Below are 20,154 nucleotides of genomic sequence, written 5' to 3'. Positions count from 1 at the left end.
GCCGCCTCCACCGGTCGCCTGTCTCCGAGCTGGGCATGTCTCGGGAGCCGGAGCGGCCCGGGCCGCGGGCGCTCTGCGGCGCATGGACGGCGGCGCCGGGCGAGCAGGGGGAGGAGAAGGCGCAGGCGGCGGAGGAGGCGGCGACCTGCGGCTGGGAGCACCGGTGGCGCGAGGGGACAGCCGGCCGCCGGCGAGGCTCCGGCCCCACTACTTTTCCGTAGCTGCCCTGCCTCAGCAGCACGGCCGCCGCCGCCGCCGCCGCCGCCGCCGCCGCGGCCACGGCCACGGCCACGGCCGCCGCCCGCCGGGCAGCAGCTGAGCGCCGCGCACGCCCGCACTCACTCCCGCCACCCCACGCACACGCACACCCCCCGCCCTCCCCACGCCCCCCACCCCGGGAGGGGGGAGAGAGGCAAAAAGTAAGAGAGGAAAAAAAATAGCAGGAAGATGGCGCCCACCAAGCCCAGCTTTCAGCAGGATCCTTCCAGGCGAGAACGGTAACACTTTTCTGTTTATTGAACCTGCCGCCGGGGCTGCTGCTCCCGCCGCCGCCGCCGCCGCCTCCGTCGCCGCCGAGGTGGCGGGGCCCGCTCCGCAGCCCGCCTCCTGGGCCGCGAGCCCGCGGGGACCTCGTCTGGGGGCTTGCGGCTAAGCGCTCGCCCGCGGTCCCCGCGCGCATTGTCCGCCCGGCGGCGGCTGCGGCAGCGAGCGGGCTCTGGCGGTGGCGGCAGCGGCGCCAGGCTCTCGGAGCAGTCGCACCTCCTCGGCTCGGCGAATAGAGTGACTCGCTGAAAAAAAAAAAAAAAAAAAAAAGAAAGAAAGAAAAAAAGAAAATGAAAAAAAAAAGAAAAAGAAAATGGGCAAAAGAAAAAGAGAAACAAAAAGAAGGCGCTGCTGTGTGACGGGAAGCAGCGGTGAGGGTGGGGGGCCGGGGGATCCCCGGGGCCGCCGCAGGTCCCTTGGCAGCTGCTCTCTAGGAAGGGAATGAGGCTGGGGAGGGGGAGGGAAGGCAGGCAAGAAGGGGGAGGAGGAGGAGAAGAGAAGGAGGAGGAGGCCGGGGGCGGGGAGCGCTGAGCTCGCGCCAGGCCCGGAATGTGTCGCTGAGGGGCCGTCTCCGCTCGGAGCAGCTAGGCCGGGCCGGGCGGAGCGAGGCGCGCCGCCGCCTCCCCGCCGCCCGGGCTGCGCCCTCAGCCCTGGCAACTTGTGGGTCTCTTGCTCTGCCCTCTGCTCTCATCCTTCCCTCGTCTCCGTCCCCTCCCAGGAAAAAGTAAATAAATAAGAAGAAACCCCTTAAATCCAAATAAGCAAACAAACAGCGAGATCCAAAATGTGCCAGCAGTTGGAGCATCTATGCCCCGTTAGTTACTGTTTGGGGATCTGTGTTTTAAAAAGTTCCTGGTGAGAATTGCATATCCAGGCAAGGGCTCAGTCGAGCATGTCTGTTTGAAGTTACTTAAACTAGTAGAGCCAAAGGGAAAAGGAGTTTGTGTTCAAAATCTCTCTAATCGTCCTACGTGAACAGCATTGTTAGAGTAACTAAGCACCCCGCCCCCCACCCCAACGTAGTTTCCACTCCTGCTGTCCACCTAGCCTACTTTGTTTGGAATCCCATTTGCTATTAATTGACAGCGTTAATGACATTAATTGCATATAGCATATCGTCTTGAGCAAAGTGAATATCTCTGTTTCCGAAGAGGAAAGGCTCAATGAAATGTTACCCACTGATTCATAAGGAAAACAAATACAGTCAGGGAAATGCAACCCGAGCTTCCAAGCATGGACATTTACTTTCCTCACAGGCTTAGGAAAACTTGAAAAGAGGCCGAGGGAAGTGTTTAATTGAAAAATTTAATTATAACAGACAGTTTTATTTTTGATACAACATAGGTTTTTGATACAACATACATCGAGAAAAAAATAGGGAGACACTCAGGCTGTAAAAAGCTTCTATTGTATTATTGCTTGTTTTCTTCATATAATAGGGACAGCAAAATTATCAGGATTAAGGAAATATTTTTAAGAAGATACATAATTGACTAATTCTAAACTCTAGATAATTAAAGATGTTAAATGCTATGCACATTAACGATTAATTCCCAGATCTGACATCTTATGATAGCTAATAACGAACATTTCATCCTTAAGTATTAGTGTTTCAGGAAGAATTCACATACTAAATACTTTATTCTTATAGGTAGAAAAATTATTTCTAAGTGCATCCTGCAAGGCTTTTGATAATTACATTAGCATGATAGTGAATACTTTTTGAAATCAGAAGGTTAAAATTGATTTCCTTTCCCCTTTCCCTCTTTCTTCCTTCCACCCTCTCTTCCTTCTTTTCCTCTTTCCTCCTTTCCCAGTTGTGTTGGTAGTAAATGTATTTACTGGGATGGCCCCAGTAATCTCTCTAGCAGAGGCCTATTTGTGTGCCATTTTGGGAATTTCTCTGAGATAGGAATCTCGAAGATAGAATTAATTTCTAGGGGAAACTTCATAGCCTGTGCATGAGTGCGTTCTTTATCACCTGTCTCCATTTGGCATTCGAAGAAGGTAAATCAAAGTGTGCGATTTGTTATTCTGCTCCACTTGAGAGCTGAACTAAATAACACTTGGTCTGAAATTCTGATTGAAGTTGTAGGAGGATATACTGTATTTAATTTAATGCCCTTTAATAGCATCTTCTTGTTCAGCTTGGATGCTGTCATTTTAAAGGTTGGATCTGAAAAAAGTTTAACCTATGGGGAAAGGGAGGAGTAATAAGGGGGTAGAGTATAGAAGGAACATTATAGAGGAGAGGAAGAAAGGGTTCTAAACTGTTACAAACAGTAATAACCACAAACTTGGTCCATTATCCAAACAGTTGTTTTATGTCCCAAGGGTTTACTTTGTTATCAGGATTTTAAATGCTCTTAGCCTTTAAGTGTAAACATTACACATGTAAGTTGATTTGGCTTTGTAATGAGAAATGGGAAGTCAGATGGTTTGTTCAGGAGGGGGTTATTTTTCATAGTACTTTCAGCAACTAAGTAGAGTCATTCCACCTTTGTTTGCACTTTGTGCCTAGAACTTGCTAGTTAATATTCTTTGCAACCACAGTGGAACCACAGATATGTTTATAAAAGATGACTTTCTTTGGTATATTTTAAATTGTATCTTCCCGTTTATTTAAAAAGTGGTTTCCAAACCTTTGATTTCGCAAAGGTGTTTATGGGCACTTGATTATTTACTACTTTTCAAATATACCCATATTCAAAACTTATAGAGAAAAAATGTAACTTGTTGAATTGTCTTGTTTATTTACGAAGTGCATGGCCTGCATATAATAATACAGTCCAAAAAATCATTTCCTTATAATGTTTACAAAGGAGCTCATTCTTGATAATGTCTTTGGATACTATTTAGTATTCCTGAAATTTCTCTGAATTATACATACACCAAATGCTTCTTTAGAACCTGAAAGAACAAGTTAAAAACCTTGTTTGTGTAAACTTGTTTGATTTTCTTTAAACTCCAGTGGGCTGCAAATTATATAGCACTGCCACAGAGTTGTTCCACTGTGTGGATATATAACCAAGAAAATTAGAGAGAAGTGTCAAGCATGTGATGTGCCCATGCTGGTTTGCAAAGCATATTTCACTAGCACATGGTTTTGGCTGAAAGTGAAAGGTGGTGGTGGAGACTTTTTTGGAGGTATTTCTTTCTACAGTATAAGCTTAAACAGTGATAAATGATGATATGCGTTGTCTAACACTTGCTTATATATATAAATAGCTCCACAAGATTGCTTAAATGATAATCGAAAATATGAAATAGGATGGCCTTCATATCACAAGGCCAAGGGTCTACAAATGGAAAAACTGAAATAATGAAATATTTCCAAGGCAACAGACTGTCAACAAGAACTGTAATGCATGGGCATATCATAGATTCCAACAGAGAGGATATTAGATAGTATAGCTCCAGAGTCAGAACTTATAATGACCTTTATTACATAGGACCCTCCCACATCACAGCATCCTTTCAGATTTCCACTTTCTGATTTATGAATTGAGAAATGTTTAATTACTCCAAGTGTACAATATGCCAGTCACTAGATTGGATTTGATATAATGAGCAAACTGGATTTCAACATTATTTGATGGTTTGATTGAAGAAAAAGTTATAAAAGGTCTTTATAGCACTTAGTGTTATTGTGAGTAAAGTTTTGGTCCTTGTGTCTATATGTGATTTTAAAAATAGAACTTTCATATTTGATTAAAAGTTATATATATATTTAACATCTTTCTCAATAATGAATTCAGAGAATTACATTGCGCTTTAAATACAATCCACAAATGAGAACAATTTGATAGTTGTAGTAATATGAATTTTGATCTTCCCCTGCAGTTTTCTACAATGGTTACCCCTATAACAGAGTTATTTTGTAGGCATGCCAGAATTTCTATGATCCCTTCGACTCTTTTTCCCTGCCCCAGATTTTAGTCTGAGGCCCACTGGCATGTTAAAATCACATCTGTTTGAAGCAAGATCTGCTGTCCAGGATGTCCTGTTTTGTAGTGAGATTCTCTATGACAAAAGACTGTGTGTGTGCATGTGTGTGCATGCATGTACGTACGCACACTTGCACACACACACATACATACACACAGGCTTCTGTGAAGCAACACTTGCAAGAATTAGAAGAATAGCTTCAATCTTGTTTAAGGTGTATATCTTCATATTTGTTTATGGGAATATATTACAAAAGCTTCTCTATAATTCCCAGTAATGTTTTCCCTTAAAAACTTCTTCAAATTACCCCAATGTAATTAATAATGACCCCAGTGTAAACCTTAGTGTATTTTTATTTTTTAAAATTCTTGTAATCATTTCTTATGCATAATGCTACTAAATTTAAAGAAAACCAAGAACACATGAGAGCAGCAGGACTAGCCACCCTCTCCATGCTATGGTTATATGGCTGCTTTTTCTACGTTGCATATAAGGGAATGCATATAATTGGTTTAAACTTATGATTAGGTTAAAACTTCTAGAATCTATAGGAAAGTTCAGTTATCTCCATTTAATGATGTTAGTATTTTCACAGTAAATAGTGGCTTTTTTTTTTCCTCCCCTCACTGGGCAGTATAATAAACCAACTGTAACTGAATGGTATTTTTACTGCGCTGGGCCTCATTAGTGTGAATAGGATGTTTGCACTATTAAGTTTGATAGAACCTTACATAGTTAGAATAATTTGTGGTAATATTAGTAATACTACAGTGAATAATAGGATGTGGCTTAGTAGGAATGAAGTGACTGCTACTGTATCTGAAATGACTAGGGCAGTGGCAAGATTGAAGAGACATGTGAAGTTGTCCTCAGTGTACACTTGTAAAACATGTTGGTGAATTAGTTGGAATACTTGTGGTCTTGTATACAAAATCATGAGAAGCAAGATGAAAATCCCATGTTACTATGGCCCACAGTGCTTCTGGCCCTAGACTGCAATTATTGATTGTTTTTTCCATTCAGCTTTATTTATTGGACCTTTACCACGGACCATAGTGACTTGTGCTTGGGGTAGTGCTGAATAATATACCCTGTAAGAGCAGTTGTTCTGATCATTGAATGGCTCTTACATTGGACATGCAAAACATGATACTGTCATAAAATACCCTTTTCTAAGGGTGAGTAGCAGAGATTCATAAAACTATAAGGTTCTCTATTTACTTCTGAAAATTTAGTGTTCTGGGAGGACAGGTGTCCCATTTGTAAAATATGGTAATTAATAACAATAGAGTGATTAGAAGTTCTTGGAGGAAAGACAGTGAAAAGATGCTATTTAAATATAAGTAGAATTATAGCAAACGTTAGAAAAGATGTTTTGATGGGATTTAAAAAGAGATCATGTAGGATAATAAAAATCATTTATTGGACACCGTGTTTCACCCTGTATTTGTACTTCCTAGCAGTTTTATCATTGGTTTCCTCATACGGAAATAAGAGGCTTAGTATTCCCAAGGAAAGTGGTAGAGTTGGAGATTGAGTTCAGATTTATGGCTGATGTGGAATTGGGCACTGTCATCTTTGTAGAAATGCATCTTGACAGCAGTGTGGAGGGACCTGGAGTTTTGGACTTTCCAGAGTCACAAATTTCTGAGCTAATCACGGACAGTTCCAATGGTTGCAAGAATGGTTAAGTTGTGGATAATGAACTATATCTTTCCTCTATTTTGGTGCCTCATTGGATGTTTGGAGAACTTCAGAAACATAGTTTATAAAGTTATAGGAGGAATCAATTATTTAAAGTATGCTTTCTTCTCCCTGTAACATTCCAATAGTTATGTGGGCAAACTCTGCGGTGATATGTACTTTAGGGCAGGTTTTTAGCTGAATGGTTTAGAAGAATCAGTTTGCTGTAGATTCATAGCTTTGGTCACAGCACACACAGTACTCAAGGCCCTCTTGCACACATAGCATATCCTCACAGCATGCTGCTGGAAACTACAGTTGGGGATTTTTATTTTGTAGTGGTTTTGTCACTGAGTGGGTAGACACAGTCCCACAGAACTTTCTGAATAACACACTTTAGTGCCTGGCTGTGTTTCTGGGTATTCTTTTGAAATGTATTGTACAAGTTGGCCTCTGGCCAAATTATCAGGCATTATAATAACACAGCAAGCATTTATATACCACTATATGCTAATACACAAGTATTCTTCTAAGGGTTTTGCATAGTTTAAGGTGTTTACACATGCTAACTCCTTTAATTAAAAATATAACATGTTAATAATGGGCCACCATAAGTACACAATAGTAGGTTGTTGTTTCGTCTATACACACACATACATACACATATCAGACATCTTCAAGAAGAGAATGTCTTTGGTAGCATTTTTATTTCTCCATGCCAGGATCCAAAGGGCTTGATTAGGTATGTAACAGTTCTTTGACAAAAATTATTCTTTAGGAAACTTTGTAGCATCTGACCTGATGACTGCTCATTGCAGACTGTATGCTATATTTGCAGTAGTTGATAAGCATGCTCTGTTTATCTTTACATTTTTGGATGTAAAGTTAACCAAATAGCTTCTTTAAAAAAAGTGTAGTAGAAATTTCAGGACTTGAAAGGACTAGATAAGCAGTGTTTGGGTATTTGTGGTTGAAAAGGCTGAATATTTTGTTTTTGTATCTTAATTAGATATTCACTTTCACATTCAGCAAATTTGTTTACATAAAAACTTGATAAAAATTGATAAAATGAATTGGTAATAACTCATTTAGAGAGAAGTTTTACTAAAAAACTCCCACAAAAGTCAATAGAAAGTATAACTAAAAAGGCTACAAAATTTAAAACAGCAGTCAGATCATCTTGAAATTACATCTGATTACAGTATTTTATTATCATCAGCACACTAGTGGCAGAATTAAGGAGATCTGACTTGGGTAGCTAGTATAAAACATTAAAACTTACCAAATCTTTATTTTGCATATTTTGAAATGTAGTGCCATATAGCATTTTAAGGCTACTTTAAAGAATCATAGGTCATTTCAGTAATATCTCATTACATGTGATAGACTACAGGTTTTTCGTTTGTGAGATTTGTAAAAAGATTCATAAAAATTTTATTATAAAGAAAAATTTAATATTGAATGAAGGGTCATTTGTATGTGAATATAGCTGTAATTAACATCCTCTTCCTCAAATCTCTGAAATTTCCTTTCTGCTGTAACACTATAGGAAAGGGTGCTAGTTTTAAACTTCATTCAGAAGCGCATTACTCTGAGAGATTGAAATATTTTGGTGGGGCTAAATGGAGTGATTGGTTGCAGAACCTTTCTCTCTCTCTGGTCCAGGAAAATGGAGACATAAATGCATAAGGATATTTTAGTAGATAGTATGTATTACACTGATTGAGGGTGCATTTTCCCTATAAAAAATATTTATTCCTCAGAATCTACTCTGAACACATGCATTTTATTCATATATATGAATGGGATTATTTTGTATAAGGTTTTCATACATGATATGTATGGTTTATATATAAGCCATATACACACATATATGCATTCCATACCACACAAATTACATATAAAGTGTATACCAGATATACCGTGTTTGTCTGTGTCTACCTAAGGTGTGAAAATGTTACAAAGATATCTTGAATGTATTATAAATGTCTTACTTTAGATAGAGTTAAATTTAAATATATGCGGTGGGTTGGTGACTTTTTTTTGTTTTCCTAATGCTGTAAGGAAAAGTAGGCTCATCATTTTTTTGCACATTTTTATTGTTCTGTGTAAATGTAATTTGTTAATCCTGTGAAATTTGTCATAGATAAATTTGCTTGGATTATCTTGTCACCACCGTATCTGCATTCTTTTGTTCATTGCTTATTCATAATTTAACAGTCTGGCAGTGAGCCTTTTTGGGATGCTCACAAAAGATATATGACCTCTACCAGCTGCTACTATAACCTGCAGAATGCACAGCAAGACATTAGAAACGTGAGGATTCCTCTACTGATTAAAGTGCTCTTCATTTAAACAGTCTGTTCATAAGAATCTCAGGAATCTCTTGCTACCAGCAGTTTTGATTTTTTTCCCCTAACAAAATTAGTTCTAACAATTGGATCTTCATTTGATATGAATTTTTCAGATTCTCCAAAAGGAGTTAATTCTCTGAGTGCTATTTCTCCTTTATAACTAAATACTTTAAAGATTTTTTTTTATATGGGGGGGGGGTGTCAAAGTTATCCAAAAATGGTTTTAGTGGGCAAAAAAAGAATGGTGTCAGAGGACTAGTTATATCACATCCTGATCTTTCAAAAATGATTGGCTTAATACTGTTTGAATCAAAGCACTTCACAGTTTATACTCTAAATACTCCATATTATTTAGTAAGTAGCAGACATTAAAAATAAAATGTTACTTGAAGTGTAACCACATCTTCAGGTTTTCATTATTCTGAATTAGTATAGCATATGAATTTCTCTCTTTCTCTGTCTCTCAATCAGCAGATCAGTTTATGAGTAATGGTTAGTTTTTGCCTCTCTTCTATGCAGGCATATGATTACAGTTCAAAATAATTCATTGCTAATCCATGCAGTATTGGTTCATCTCCATCACTCTGTTCTGTGATTAGAGCCTCAGGCCTGCTGTCTTGCTTTCCGCCCTGATTTTCTTTAACTGCAACCCTTGTTTTAATATAGTTCTGTAGTCACCACTCTTCTACCAGCTCCTCTCCATTCCTCATATATATCGATTGCAGTAGATTAATATTTATTTGAAGCTATTTTTCAGACTTTGTGAAAAATGTATTCATTTCTTACCATGAATCTTCATCTAAAGGGAGGGGAGAGAGAAAATGTGGAGCTCAGGTATGCAGCTCTTCCTTGAGAGTGACTGTTGCTTTTCCAGTCCGGATTCTCTGCTATGGTCAAGCTTTTCACTTTTTTACACAAATCAGGAAGTTTAATATTCTTGGGGGAAAAATTATGTGATTTAAGCTACAACATGAACAGTTTATTTGTAGCAGTTCTAGAATGGTTTGATACATTTTCTAAGTACATATTGTACCCAGTGCAATCACCATAATATACATTGATCAACTTGCATCTAATATTTCCAGACAGGGACACAGAGCTATCATTTTCTTGAGCATCAAAATTTGCCAATTTTACCAGAAGGTCATCTAACAGATTTTTAAAAGACTTTGTTTCAGATCTCAGTGGTCCTGTGTTCCTTTTAATAATTACTTTCGTCTCATTGTAGCTGTGTGTTTGAAAGTGTAGGTCAATGAGGATGATTGCATTCAGAATTTCATGATCTGTGTAGTGGAACAAATTGAAAGCAAAGCCTGTATCAATCACTGTGAAGGGAGGGTTAATTGTTACCGCTTCTCAAGCCTCTGGACAGATAAACCAGTAATGAAATACTTATTGCTCTGATATGTGAATGCTAAAGGATGAAACAATAGAAACAGAAGGAGTCTTCAGAGATAACCAAAAAAGGCAAAGAAAAAAAAGAATACACTGGATAAAAGTATGGAACTGTGCACTGCATTAACTCTCTTAAAGTAAAATTGGCTTTCGTTTCCTATCTATTTTTTCCCCCCTGGCAGGTCAGGGCAGTATCATGTATCAGGTTGCTAAAGACAAATAAGAATATAAATGGAAACTACTCTTTCTATTAAAAAAAGAAAGGAAGGAAAGAAGAAAAGGAAAAGTATAGTCTTATGCTGTATATCATATTATATATAAAATAAAATGTCAGAGTTCCTATTTATGGTATTCTTTAAAAAGTAGTGATGCTAGAAATGTTAAATGCTATCTATGCACAAATGGCTTAAATTCCAAAGTGTTTTAAAGGGTTGTTTTCTTTGAAGGGATTTTGTAATTATTGGTCCATTGTAGAACAAATTATAGAGAAAATTGTTTAAAACATAAAGAAATAGTATAATAAGAATTAGTGTGGCAAAGAAATTAAAAGATTAAACACATTTAACGATATCTTCCATATGAACTTAACATTTAAACATCTGTTAGTTACTTATATGTTGAAATATATGCAAAAATATTTAGCCAAATTGAAGTCTTAGGCCCATGACAATCATCTCAACACAGTGGGTAGTTCTGAAAATTAATGAGAATGATAATACTGTAAAGACTGTTCCAGAGTTTGCCCAAATTCATTATCTAAGACTCTTGTTAAGAACATCTCAAAGAATTTTAACCAGGAAAATATATTATGGTTCAAAAGCATTTTCAAAACCCTGAATTATAAAAGTATAATAGAATTATATATGCAAGAGTTATAGTTAGCAGCACAGATAGCAGAAGACATCATGAAGGCATATTTTCCCACAACCTGTACTGCTCCAGCATGTGGTTTCATCCATATGGTTTAGTCTCATGCAGTATTTTTTTGTTGTTTTAGTTTTTAGAGCAGGAAAATCAGTATCATTTAAAAAATAAAACGAATCACTTCCCATTAGTATAGAGAAACTTTTAACTGCAAAGTTAAGTATATCTGTGTTTTAGAATCAATTTCAGAATCGATACAACTACTAGCAAGGTAGAACACTCTTAGCAAATAGAAAAAATATTTCCCCATCTTTGTATTTCTCTTCAGAATGTTAAGAATTTCCTGAGGCCCGACTCTGTGCTGTGTTGATGTGGCTGCACAACGGCTGAAACATGATTGGCACATCATGTTTAGGGCACCATGCTCTAACTAATGTGGCTTTGTATTTTTTAAAAGATAGCCATAACAGCGATGCTATATATCACTGCTGAATCAGGATATTTAAACTACCAATAAAATACATCAGGGCAGAAGTCAGTAGAAAGCCCCCCAAATCAAGATGTACCAAAGTGTGTCAATCTTTTTTTTTTTTTCAACAATGGACAGTCAAAAAGCAAGAAGGGTTTCGTTACTCAATGATAACTGTATATGAGTGACAAAGCCCAGGGATATTGAGGTTGTCAGGGTAAATAAGTTATGAATTTCCATTGGCTATTGGTCCTTGGGAACTGATACAGAAGCATGGAATGACATCAGTCCTGGGCAGCAGTGCCAGTCTTCCGTTATCTTTATAGGAAACTGTACTCTACACAGGTCCTTTAACCTTTCAGAGCCTCAGTTTCTTCATTTGTATATTGAGCTTCTAATACTCCCAACTATAGAAATCTATGATTACACGAATACCTGAATATATAACATAAAATAATGAGTTGAAGTATACAGTGTTTTTCTAATGTCATTAACATTTACAAATAGTCCTTATTTATGAAACACTTAAAAGTTTCAGATCAACTATGATGTTTGCCGTATCGATTTCAGTCAGTAAAATATGTATGTTTAAAATTTTTTTTTCTTTTCTGAGAGCATCTTTGAAAGGAAGTTTGATGGAAAATGTCCAGAGGAATGTGTGGAAGCAATGGGAGAGTAGAAGACATTAAGTTATATTTTAAAGTGACATGTTATGCATATGACTCAGTGTAGTACTGAAGAAATATGCTAAAAGTTTTTAGAGATAAATACATTTGTTGGTTCAATGCAATTGAGACAGAAGATCTCTGGAAATAGTTGAAGATTAGATGATATACTCAGAGGAAGAGTATTTGATAGACAGGCAAGTGCTTAGTGGTAACTAATCTCTGAAAATTTTGTGTATTCTAATACATTTATAGAAGAAAACATTTCTGCATTACAACAGTTTTTTTTATTTCTTTTTAACCTTGTTTTTCAAAAGACCCTTCTTCTAATTCTACTCTTTCACTTGTAAAGGTGAATTGATTTAATGTTTGTAGTGTAGACAGATCTAAAGATTTGTGATTAGATAAGATTTTTTACTTAGAGTGGATTAATGACTTTTTAAATAGATGTATCATTTAATCACTTGTTTGTTGTTTTCTTGGAAATTTCCAATTAATGATACTTAATGGGAAATGCAAGTATATTCCTATGAGATAATTAACTTGTTTGCCTAATTTCTCTCTAAATATAGATTATCTATACATATATTCTGTGTATTATATGTAAATTAAGAATATTTTCCCCTGTACCTATATTATGCCCTTGTCAATGATAATTGAATACTACTGATAAAATATTTTTCCCTGAAGAAATACTCAATTCTTCAAAAAGTGATTATCTGTTTTTCAATTATGAGTACTTAGGAAAATATTTTAAATGTTTTAATGTGGACTATACTTCCATAGATGCTTTCACTCATCAAAATCATTCATCCTCTTCATTCATCAAAATCCTGTTTTTCAAAGCTAATTTTGGCTATGTGTTAGGGGATTAACTGATTAGAAAAATTCCTGCTTAGAAGTTACCCTTACCTTCAATTGTTTTTTTTTTTTTTTTTTTTTTTTTTTGTGCTGCTGGCAGTTGAACTTGGGGCTTTGTGCATAGAAAGAAGGCAAGCACTCTACCAACTGAGCTGTACCCCCCAGCCCCTCTTACCTTCAATTTCTAAAGAAGCTATACTAGCACATTTTAAAATGAATAGAAGGAACATGGAGAACCTGTCATGTGCGCTTTTCTTACTATGCTGCACACGTTTATAGATGCGTTAGTCAGTACCTGGACACACCTTTTCTGGAACCAGTGTCTCAGAGTGATATATATATATATATTTTTAAATTAGTTTTATAACATTACTCAGGAGAAAAGTGGGTAAATAACATGAGTTGGGTTAAATAAATGTGTTGTATATATTTTCATTGGTAACTATTTTCCTAATTAAAGGTTTCTCAACATGGCAATAATCTACCACCAAGTCAAGAAATTTAGAATTGAGTAATATGTATTGATCCCAAAGTTGGAAATATCTGCTCACTCTGAAACAGTTTATATTTGGCATATATAGATGCTTATAATGTTCTTTGTAAAAACGAAGTTTTTAGAGTTGAGTTGAGCCAAACAAAATTAGATTTCAGTCCCTCTCCACCTTCTGCAGTTGTTTTCATTTCCCAAGTCTTATTCCAAGGACAGACATCTAGTTATATTTTATACCCATTATCCATTTGTCAGCAGTATTAGGTTCATGCATGGTCACAAAAACTTTCAGTAGGCTCTGATTGAGTGTGGTTTCTCCTGTCTTACAGTTCATTTGTGTTACAGTGGTCAGTGAATAGACTTCAGGGGATCCAAAAGTCCCCTGAAGTGGCATGTTGATACTATTTTACCTGTTATTTATTTGAGTGATTATATTTTCCCTTACATTCTGTGTGAAGAACTCTAGAAGTCTCTGAGATTTTCATCCTACTTGCAAGTTAACAGGTTAGTTTGCTACATTTTAAAGGATGCCGGGTCAGAGATAAAGGGCAATTCATTATAGCATTAGTGGTAGCCAGATTATCAGCATTTAAGTCAATTCTCTGAGCCCCAGTTTCCACAGGATGACATGAAGAAGGCCAAATGACATCCACATTTACAGTAGTTGGTTACAGGAGGAACTCTGAGCCCAGGGAACCTGAATCTTTCAGGATGGGCAGTAAACATGTCTTCCTTTTGCTTTGGAGGGAAATAGTATCTCTGTATCCAAGGCTCTTCTCTATATACAGACCCTTACATAGAGAGTCTATAACAAAGATGGTTAGTATTTTGCCTGCACAATATGCAGAAATTTGGGAAACCAATCGATTCTTGTTTCTTGACACTCCAAGCCACTACATGTCAACATTATTATAGAGGGATGAGAGGATCTAGTAGTTCTATAGTTTAGAGCTTCTTTGAACCTAAAAAAAAAAAAAAATGTGAAGTAAACTATTAAGACAGAAAATGACTGAAGTTCCAAACATGTAATGGTACCCAAATTGCTTAAGCATGAATCATATTATACAGAACATCAAGCTTATATAGGTTTCACTGATTCAATGGGAGATGGGTTCACTGTTGATATATTCATATTTTCATGGCATATTTTATCATAGTAGATGTTTGTTCTGTTTTGTAAGCCTGCTTTTCCTGGTTTGGTGTATTTATCCATAAACTTTAACTTGTTGAAAGTTTTACTTTATGTGTTTGTATCACATCATTTAAATTTCTCCATAACTCAAAAGAGCAGGCTCTGTTAATATTGCCATTTTATGATGAGATAATATCTGGTAAAGATTTGAAACTAGCCTCTGTCTGCATTAATGATGATGAAATCATTTTATCATACTGGCTTCCTTCTGACTCTTAGAGTTCTTTTTCTCTTCATTCCTTCTTCAGGGAATTCTCTACTTTCCCACATTACTTTTCTGCATCATACTGTTTTTCTCTTCCTTGTACCTCTTCATGCCAATATGGGGCCAGCTGATTCTCTGACTCTGCTTTTATATGTTGCTTTTCAGTACTACTCACGAACTTGTAGGCTAGTCTTTTGCAACCTGAAATTATACTAAATCATCACCTTCCTTATCTTCTGAGTTTATAATAACTACTTCTCAAGCTAACAATTTTAATTATAACATAAATAGATCAAGCAAATGTTTGGAGATCACACCTAGCATAATGCGAAGGTACAGCATTAAAAGATTGTTATTAGGAAGTTATGATGTGTTTGTTAGCAAGTTACAGTCTGTGATTTCTATTTCCTGCATAGTTAAAAAAAATTTTTTTTTTATACTGGGGATTGAACTCAGGGGTACTTAAACACTGAGCCACATCCACAGTCTTATTTTTGTATTTTTTTAGAGACAGGGTCTCACTGAGTTGCTTAGTGCCTCACCATTGCTGAGGCTGGCTTTGAACTTGAGATCCTCCTGTCTCAGCCTCCTGAGCTGCTGGGATTACAGGCATTCGCCATCCTTTGCCACCACGCCCAGTTTATTTCCTGCATAGTTTTTATAGACTACTCACCAGAGAAGAGACATATTTTTCATGAGTTTTGGTGGCATGGTCACTCTTTTTGTCATAATGTATTCCTACTTTTTGCATAGCATTGCACTTGTTATAAATAATAATTTGTTGATGTAGCTCACTTGAAACTCTTGGTTAATATAACTGGTGATTTTTGGTCAATTCAGATCCAATTATAAAATTAGGTAGTCACTTCACGGTCAATGATTTGGCGTTCTGTTTTTCCCTTTTCAAGTCTTGTGGCCCAATTTTTATCTCAATCTAATACAATAATATATGTATATCAATATAATTTAATGCAAATTAATTATCAAAGCATAATGTAATAAGTAATGAAACCCATTATTTATTAATGGGTTGGACCCAAATGTTCTTTCTAGGATACACAACACAATTTTTCTCTGAATGGAACTACTTGCATAAATGTCAGTCAAATGTGTGGAGACCATGCCAAGATATCAAACTGTAAGATACTCATGAAGACATACTCAGGGGAATGTGCTGAGAAGCATATCATAGTTTACCACTGAAATCTATTGTTATAAGTATTCATACCAGCAGAAAGGACCATTAACCAAAATGATGGATAGTGAAGGAATAAATTATAACTGGGTCCGGTGGCGCACACCTGTAATCTCAGTGGCTTGGGAGGTCGAGGCAGGAGGATCGCAAGTTCATAGCAAGAAATTATAGTTTTCTTCTATACTTGTCTTTCTATATAAATCATTACCTCTTTGAAAGGGAACACGTTGGTGTCCCTTTTGCATGCCGAATGCTGAAATACATTCTGAGGACATAATTAATAAAAGGATGGATGAATTCCAGATTTAATTTTGCCTATTTCCTATTTTATGTTTCATCCCAGAAATTCCCACCAGTCAGATCTCCAACCATCCTCAGCATAACCCATGATCTCAAATCTAGAGAGAGAAAGACAGGGGAATGGGGAGTTTGTAATTATATATCTTTTACTAATGCTGAGTAGTTCCTAGGGTCTCCTAGGTTTCAAGGCTGAATTATTTACATTGTCCATTGTAGATTCCCTGAAGATTAAACTTTGTAACTGTGCAGAGAATAGTTTTAAGTTCAAGATGCATCTCTCTATTAAGCAAGAAATCAAGAAAATTAATTAGAATCAAATATATCTTTGATAGTTTTTTTTTTTTTTTTTTTTTTAAAAAAAACCCCTAAATGATACCACCAAATAGATGAATACTGGAACAATGAACTACTATATTTCCAATTAGGATCATATTAAACCCGTTTTATAGTCAATTATAATTCCATAAAATTTGAATTGCATTAATTTTATATTTCACAAAATTGTACCTATAATAATTTAAGTTGATTAGACCAAAATTGAGAAATTCAGTCATAAAATAGAACAGGTTGCAAAGAGAGCTGACATTTTTCCAGGTCTTTCTCCTCTGGTGATGCAGTTCAGCTATCACATGTTCTTGTGTACATAGTACCTAGAAGGAAAATCTTTGCACATAAAATCTCTTGTAAGGGTGAACTGAATAGCTGTGATTAATTTAGCTCTTCACCCTGATTGATTAATGGTGGTGAATATGGTTACTTTCATCATATAAATTAGTAGAGGGCTAAAACTTGATAAACTTGTCTGAACTTAATATGTAAAAAGAAATGAAATAATTAATAACTCCAGGGAAAGAGTGGATCAGTAGTTCAAATATACTTATTCCTTTCTCTCTTTACTCTGGACATTGCTTACTTTCTCCAAAGTTTATAATCTGTAGACACTAAATTTCGTCTTCAATGCATATTAGCTTTATTCAGGCATTAACATGTCTTGAATAATTTTTGGAATAAACTTTAACTGCCAATTTATTGGTAGATACAGACAAGGAAACACAATTTTGTGAAACCAAAATTACAACCAAAATACTGACATATGTACCTAAATCTGTTCAATGTATACCCAAAACATGCCTGTCCCCCAACATACATACTGGACAAACAGATCTCTACCCAATAACACAGTTAGAAATTATATTTAGTGTTGATATTAAAACATTTTATCCATTTTAATGGACAAAAACTTTGTTTTCCCAAAGAGACCACCAAGTTCCAGAAACAAATATAACTGTGAATGGCTATTTCCTAAGCCTTAGTATGACAGTGTTTTTAGTTAATTTGTGCAAATCTGCTCTGACTTCCAAACTTCAGATGAAACTGTTCTTTTATTCCCAGTATATATGTGGGAAGATTGTTCTCTTCCTAAAAAAAACATTTGCCATATCTATACTGTGCCCTTCTTCCTGGAAAATTTGTGCAGATGCATGTTCTCCTGTTTTAATAATAATATTTGAATAATCACTGTTTATCATACTCTTATGTGTCAAACAGTGACAAATACTTTACCACATTATCTTAAACTTTCTAACCATTTGAATTGTTAATTTGTAATTCATCTTTGATATCTTTAAATATTTCTTATTATAAGCATTTATTTTCTAGTCCAGATTTTTATCTTGCATTTGCCTATTCTCTTAGAAATTTTGAATGATGAGATTTTTTTTTTTTTTAGTTTTATTTAACTGAGTTACTTTCTTATTCTTTGGACTGATTTTGTCTCTCAGTTTGGGATCATGCACCTCTTAATCCTGAATTTGGTGGTAAAATCCCTGTGGGCATCATAGGTTTATGGAAGTTCCCATTTTCTCAGTTTCATAGGCAAGGACATTCTGTAGCACTCATGTGGGAACTCTAGCCTTTGAAACATTGTAGTTACATTCACTATCCCCCACTCCAACTCAGTACAGAAATATTCCAGTTTTAGCTCTTGGATTTTAACCACTTTTCTTTGCTGTGCTCAACTCTGCACTTCCTTCAGTATACTTCATCCGTTTCCTTTTAATTTGGGCCTTTCCATTTTAAATTACCACCTAAAGTCTTGTTTATTGTTGTGTGTGTGTGTGTGTGTGTGTGTATGTGTGTGTTTGTGTGTGTTTTAAGCCTGTAACAACCTATTCTCTACCTTGATTTTTTTTCTTATCTTATAAATTCTTTACAGTGAATCTCCCCTTCCCTCCAAACTGAATGCTTCCAGAAATTTTAATACTCTCCCCTAAGCCCATGAGCCCATCACTACCTTCAGCTTTTCCTTGGTGAGGAATATGCAGCTTCCTTGTGTATCTCCAAACCTGAGGACACTCATTGCCAAAAGACACTTCTGGTCTTTATCTTCTATGATCTCTTAGCAGTATTGGACACTCTTGGTCCTTTTTGAGATACTTTGCTTCCTCCACAGATCTGCTACTATGCTTTTCTGATGTTTCCCTCAGTTCTCTGTTGATATCCATGGTTTTGTCTTGGTTTTCTTCTCATGCCATTCTGTACTCCCTCCAGGACTCTGGGCTTCCTGAAGAGCTGACAACACTGTAACTGCTCATTTTCAACCAGCATATCTCTCCCCTGGTTTCTAAATCCATATGTACAGCTGTGTATCTTCCACAGCTACTTACATAGGCCCCACTGAACAGCACACTACTTGGCACATGGTTATGTGCTCAGCATATTACGTGTCAAATGAATAAGTGGATGAAAATAAATGAATACACCAGAAAGAAAATACATAATCTAGAAAATAAACTAGCCTCTGAATAGCTTATGCCAAAGTATTGATGGTGGTACTGTTATCTTGCTCTGCCAAACTATGAGACATATAACTCTTGTCTTCCCTGACCCTGAAATCTGTCCCATCCTTCTAATTTCTCTTTTGACTTCCTGTTTTTTGACACACTACTTACTTATTTTTGAATGATCTTTGCACTCTTTTACGTCTGCCCCAAGATTTTATTCCTAAACTTTTGCTTTCTTTTTATGCTCCAGAAACCACAAACCTTTAATCCTAGACCAGCTCTGACTTTTGCTAAGGGATACTTGGTATTTAGTGTGTGTGTGTGTGTGTGTGTACATGCATACTTTTTTATTTTTTTATTTTTGGTACTGAGGATTGAACCCAGGGGCACTTAACCAATGAGCCACATATCCAGCCCTTTTTAAAAATATTTTATTTAGAGACAGGGCCTCCCTGAGTTGCTAAGTGCCTTAAGTTGCTGAGCCTGGCTTCAAACTTGCAATTCTCCTGCCTCAGCCTCCTGAACTGCTGGGATTTACAAGTGCGAGCCACCACTCCTGGCTGCACATGCACATTTTAATTGATCTTCAAGTAAGGATTTGAAAGAGGAGTCGTGACCTCCTGTCTAGTAATATTAGACAATTAAAATAAGCTAACCCTTTAGAATTATGTTTACTTTTACATGAGTAAATACTTAATTCTGTTGTCATTTTGCCCTTTTAAAACTTCTTTTCTTTGATGAAGTCTTCTCTAGCTTATGCACATTGTGTTGGAGGTTCTGATGGACCTAAATGTACCTGGTGACGGTGAGGGTAAAGGAGTGGAGCCTTTCAGTGCTCCGAGCTCTGTGAACATGCTCACCTGCCAGGTTGAGTCATACATGCTTGTTTCCTCTGTAACAGTATCACTGCTCTGCATTGAGGTTCCCAAGGGTTTGCAGGTTTATGGAGGGGAAACCCATATTTGTTGAATTTATCCAATGCTATGTATTCATGTAGTACAGTGATAATATCTGTATTCCTTTAAGTATACTCCAGATGGAAGGCATGTGCTGAATGAGGTCAGTTTGCTTGTATAGACTATCATAAATATTTTGTGAATGCTATGAAGAGACTCAACATAGCTAAGGTTTTATGTGAGTTTCCATTTATATTTTTTGTTGTTGTTGTGGAGTAATTGTTTAGTTAGGTAGAGTCCATAACTTCCCA

At 36.7% G+C, this 20,154-nt stretch overlaps 1 protein-coding gene across 11 annotated transcripts in view; it reads left to right on the top strand.

The window, feature by feature from the left end:
• Npas3 (neuronal PAS domain protein 3) overlaps nucleotides 1-20,154 on the top strand; it is an 851,762-nt gene that overhangs the window by 4,083 nt on the left and 827,525 nt on the right. Inside the window, exon 1 of one of the 11 annotated variants that reach the window (XM_058573653.1) lies at nucleotides 376-497. The exons of 9 other annotated variants lie outside the window; for them this stretch is intronic. In XM_058573653.1, coding sequence (XP_058429636.1) covers nucleotides 448-497 — 50 coding nt within the window. In that variant the 5' untranslated portion in view covers nucleotides 376-447. Of the gene's footprint in view, nucleotides 1-375; nucleotides 498-20,154 lie in introns of those variants that run through there. One more of the 11 variants, XM_058573657.1, reaches the window with a different exon arrangement.

This window comes from Marmota monax, unplaced genomic scaffold, assembly GCF_021218885.2.
Source record: "Marmota monax isolate L192 unplaced genomic scaffold, Marmota_monax_Labrador192_F-V1.1 WCK01_AAM20220418_F8-fsc00222, whole genome shotgun sequence".
In the NCBI taxonomy this organism is placed as follows: domain Eukaryota; kingdom Metazoa; phylum Chordata; class Mammalia; order Rodentia; family Sciuridae; genus Marmota; species Marmota monax.
The sequence above is the reverse complement of the archived record's forward strand: the minus strand, read 5'-3'. Positions and strand labels throughout refer to the sequence as shown.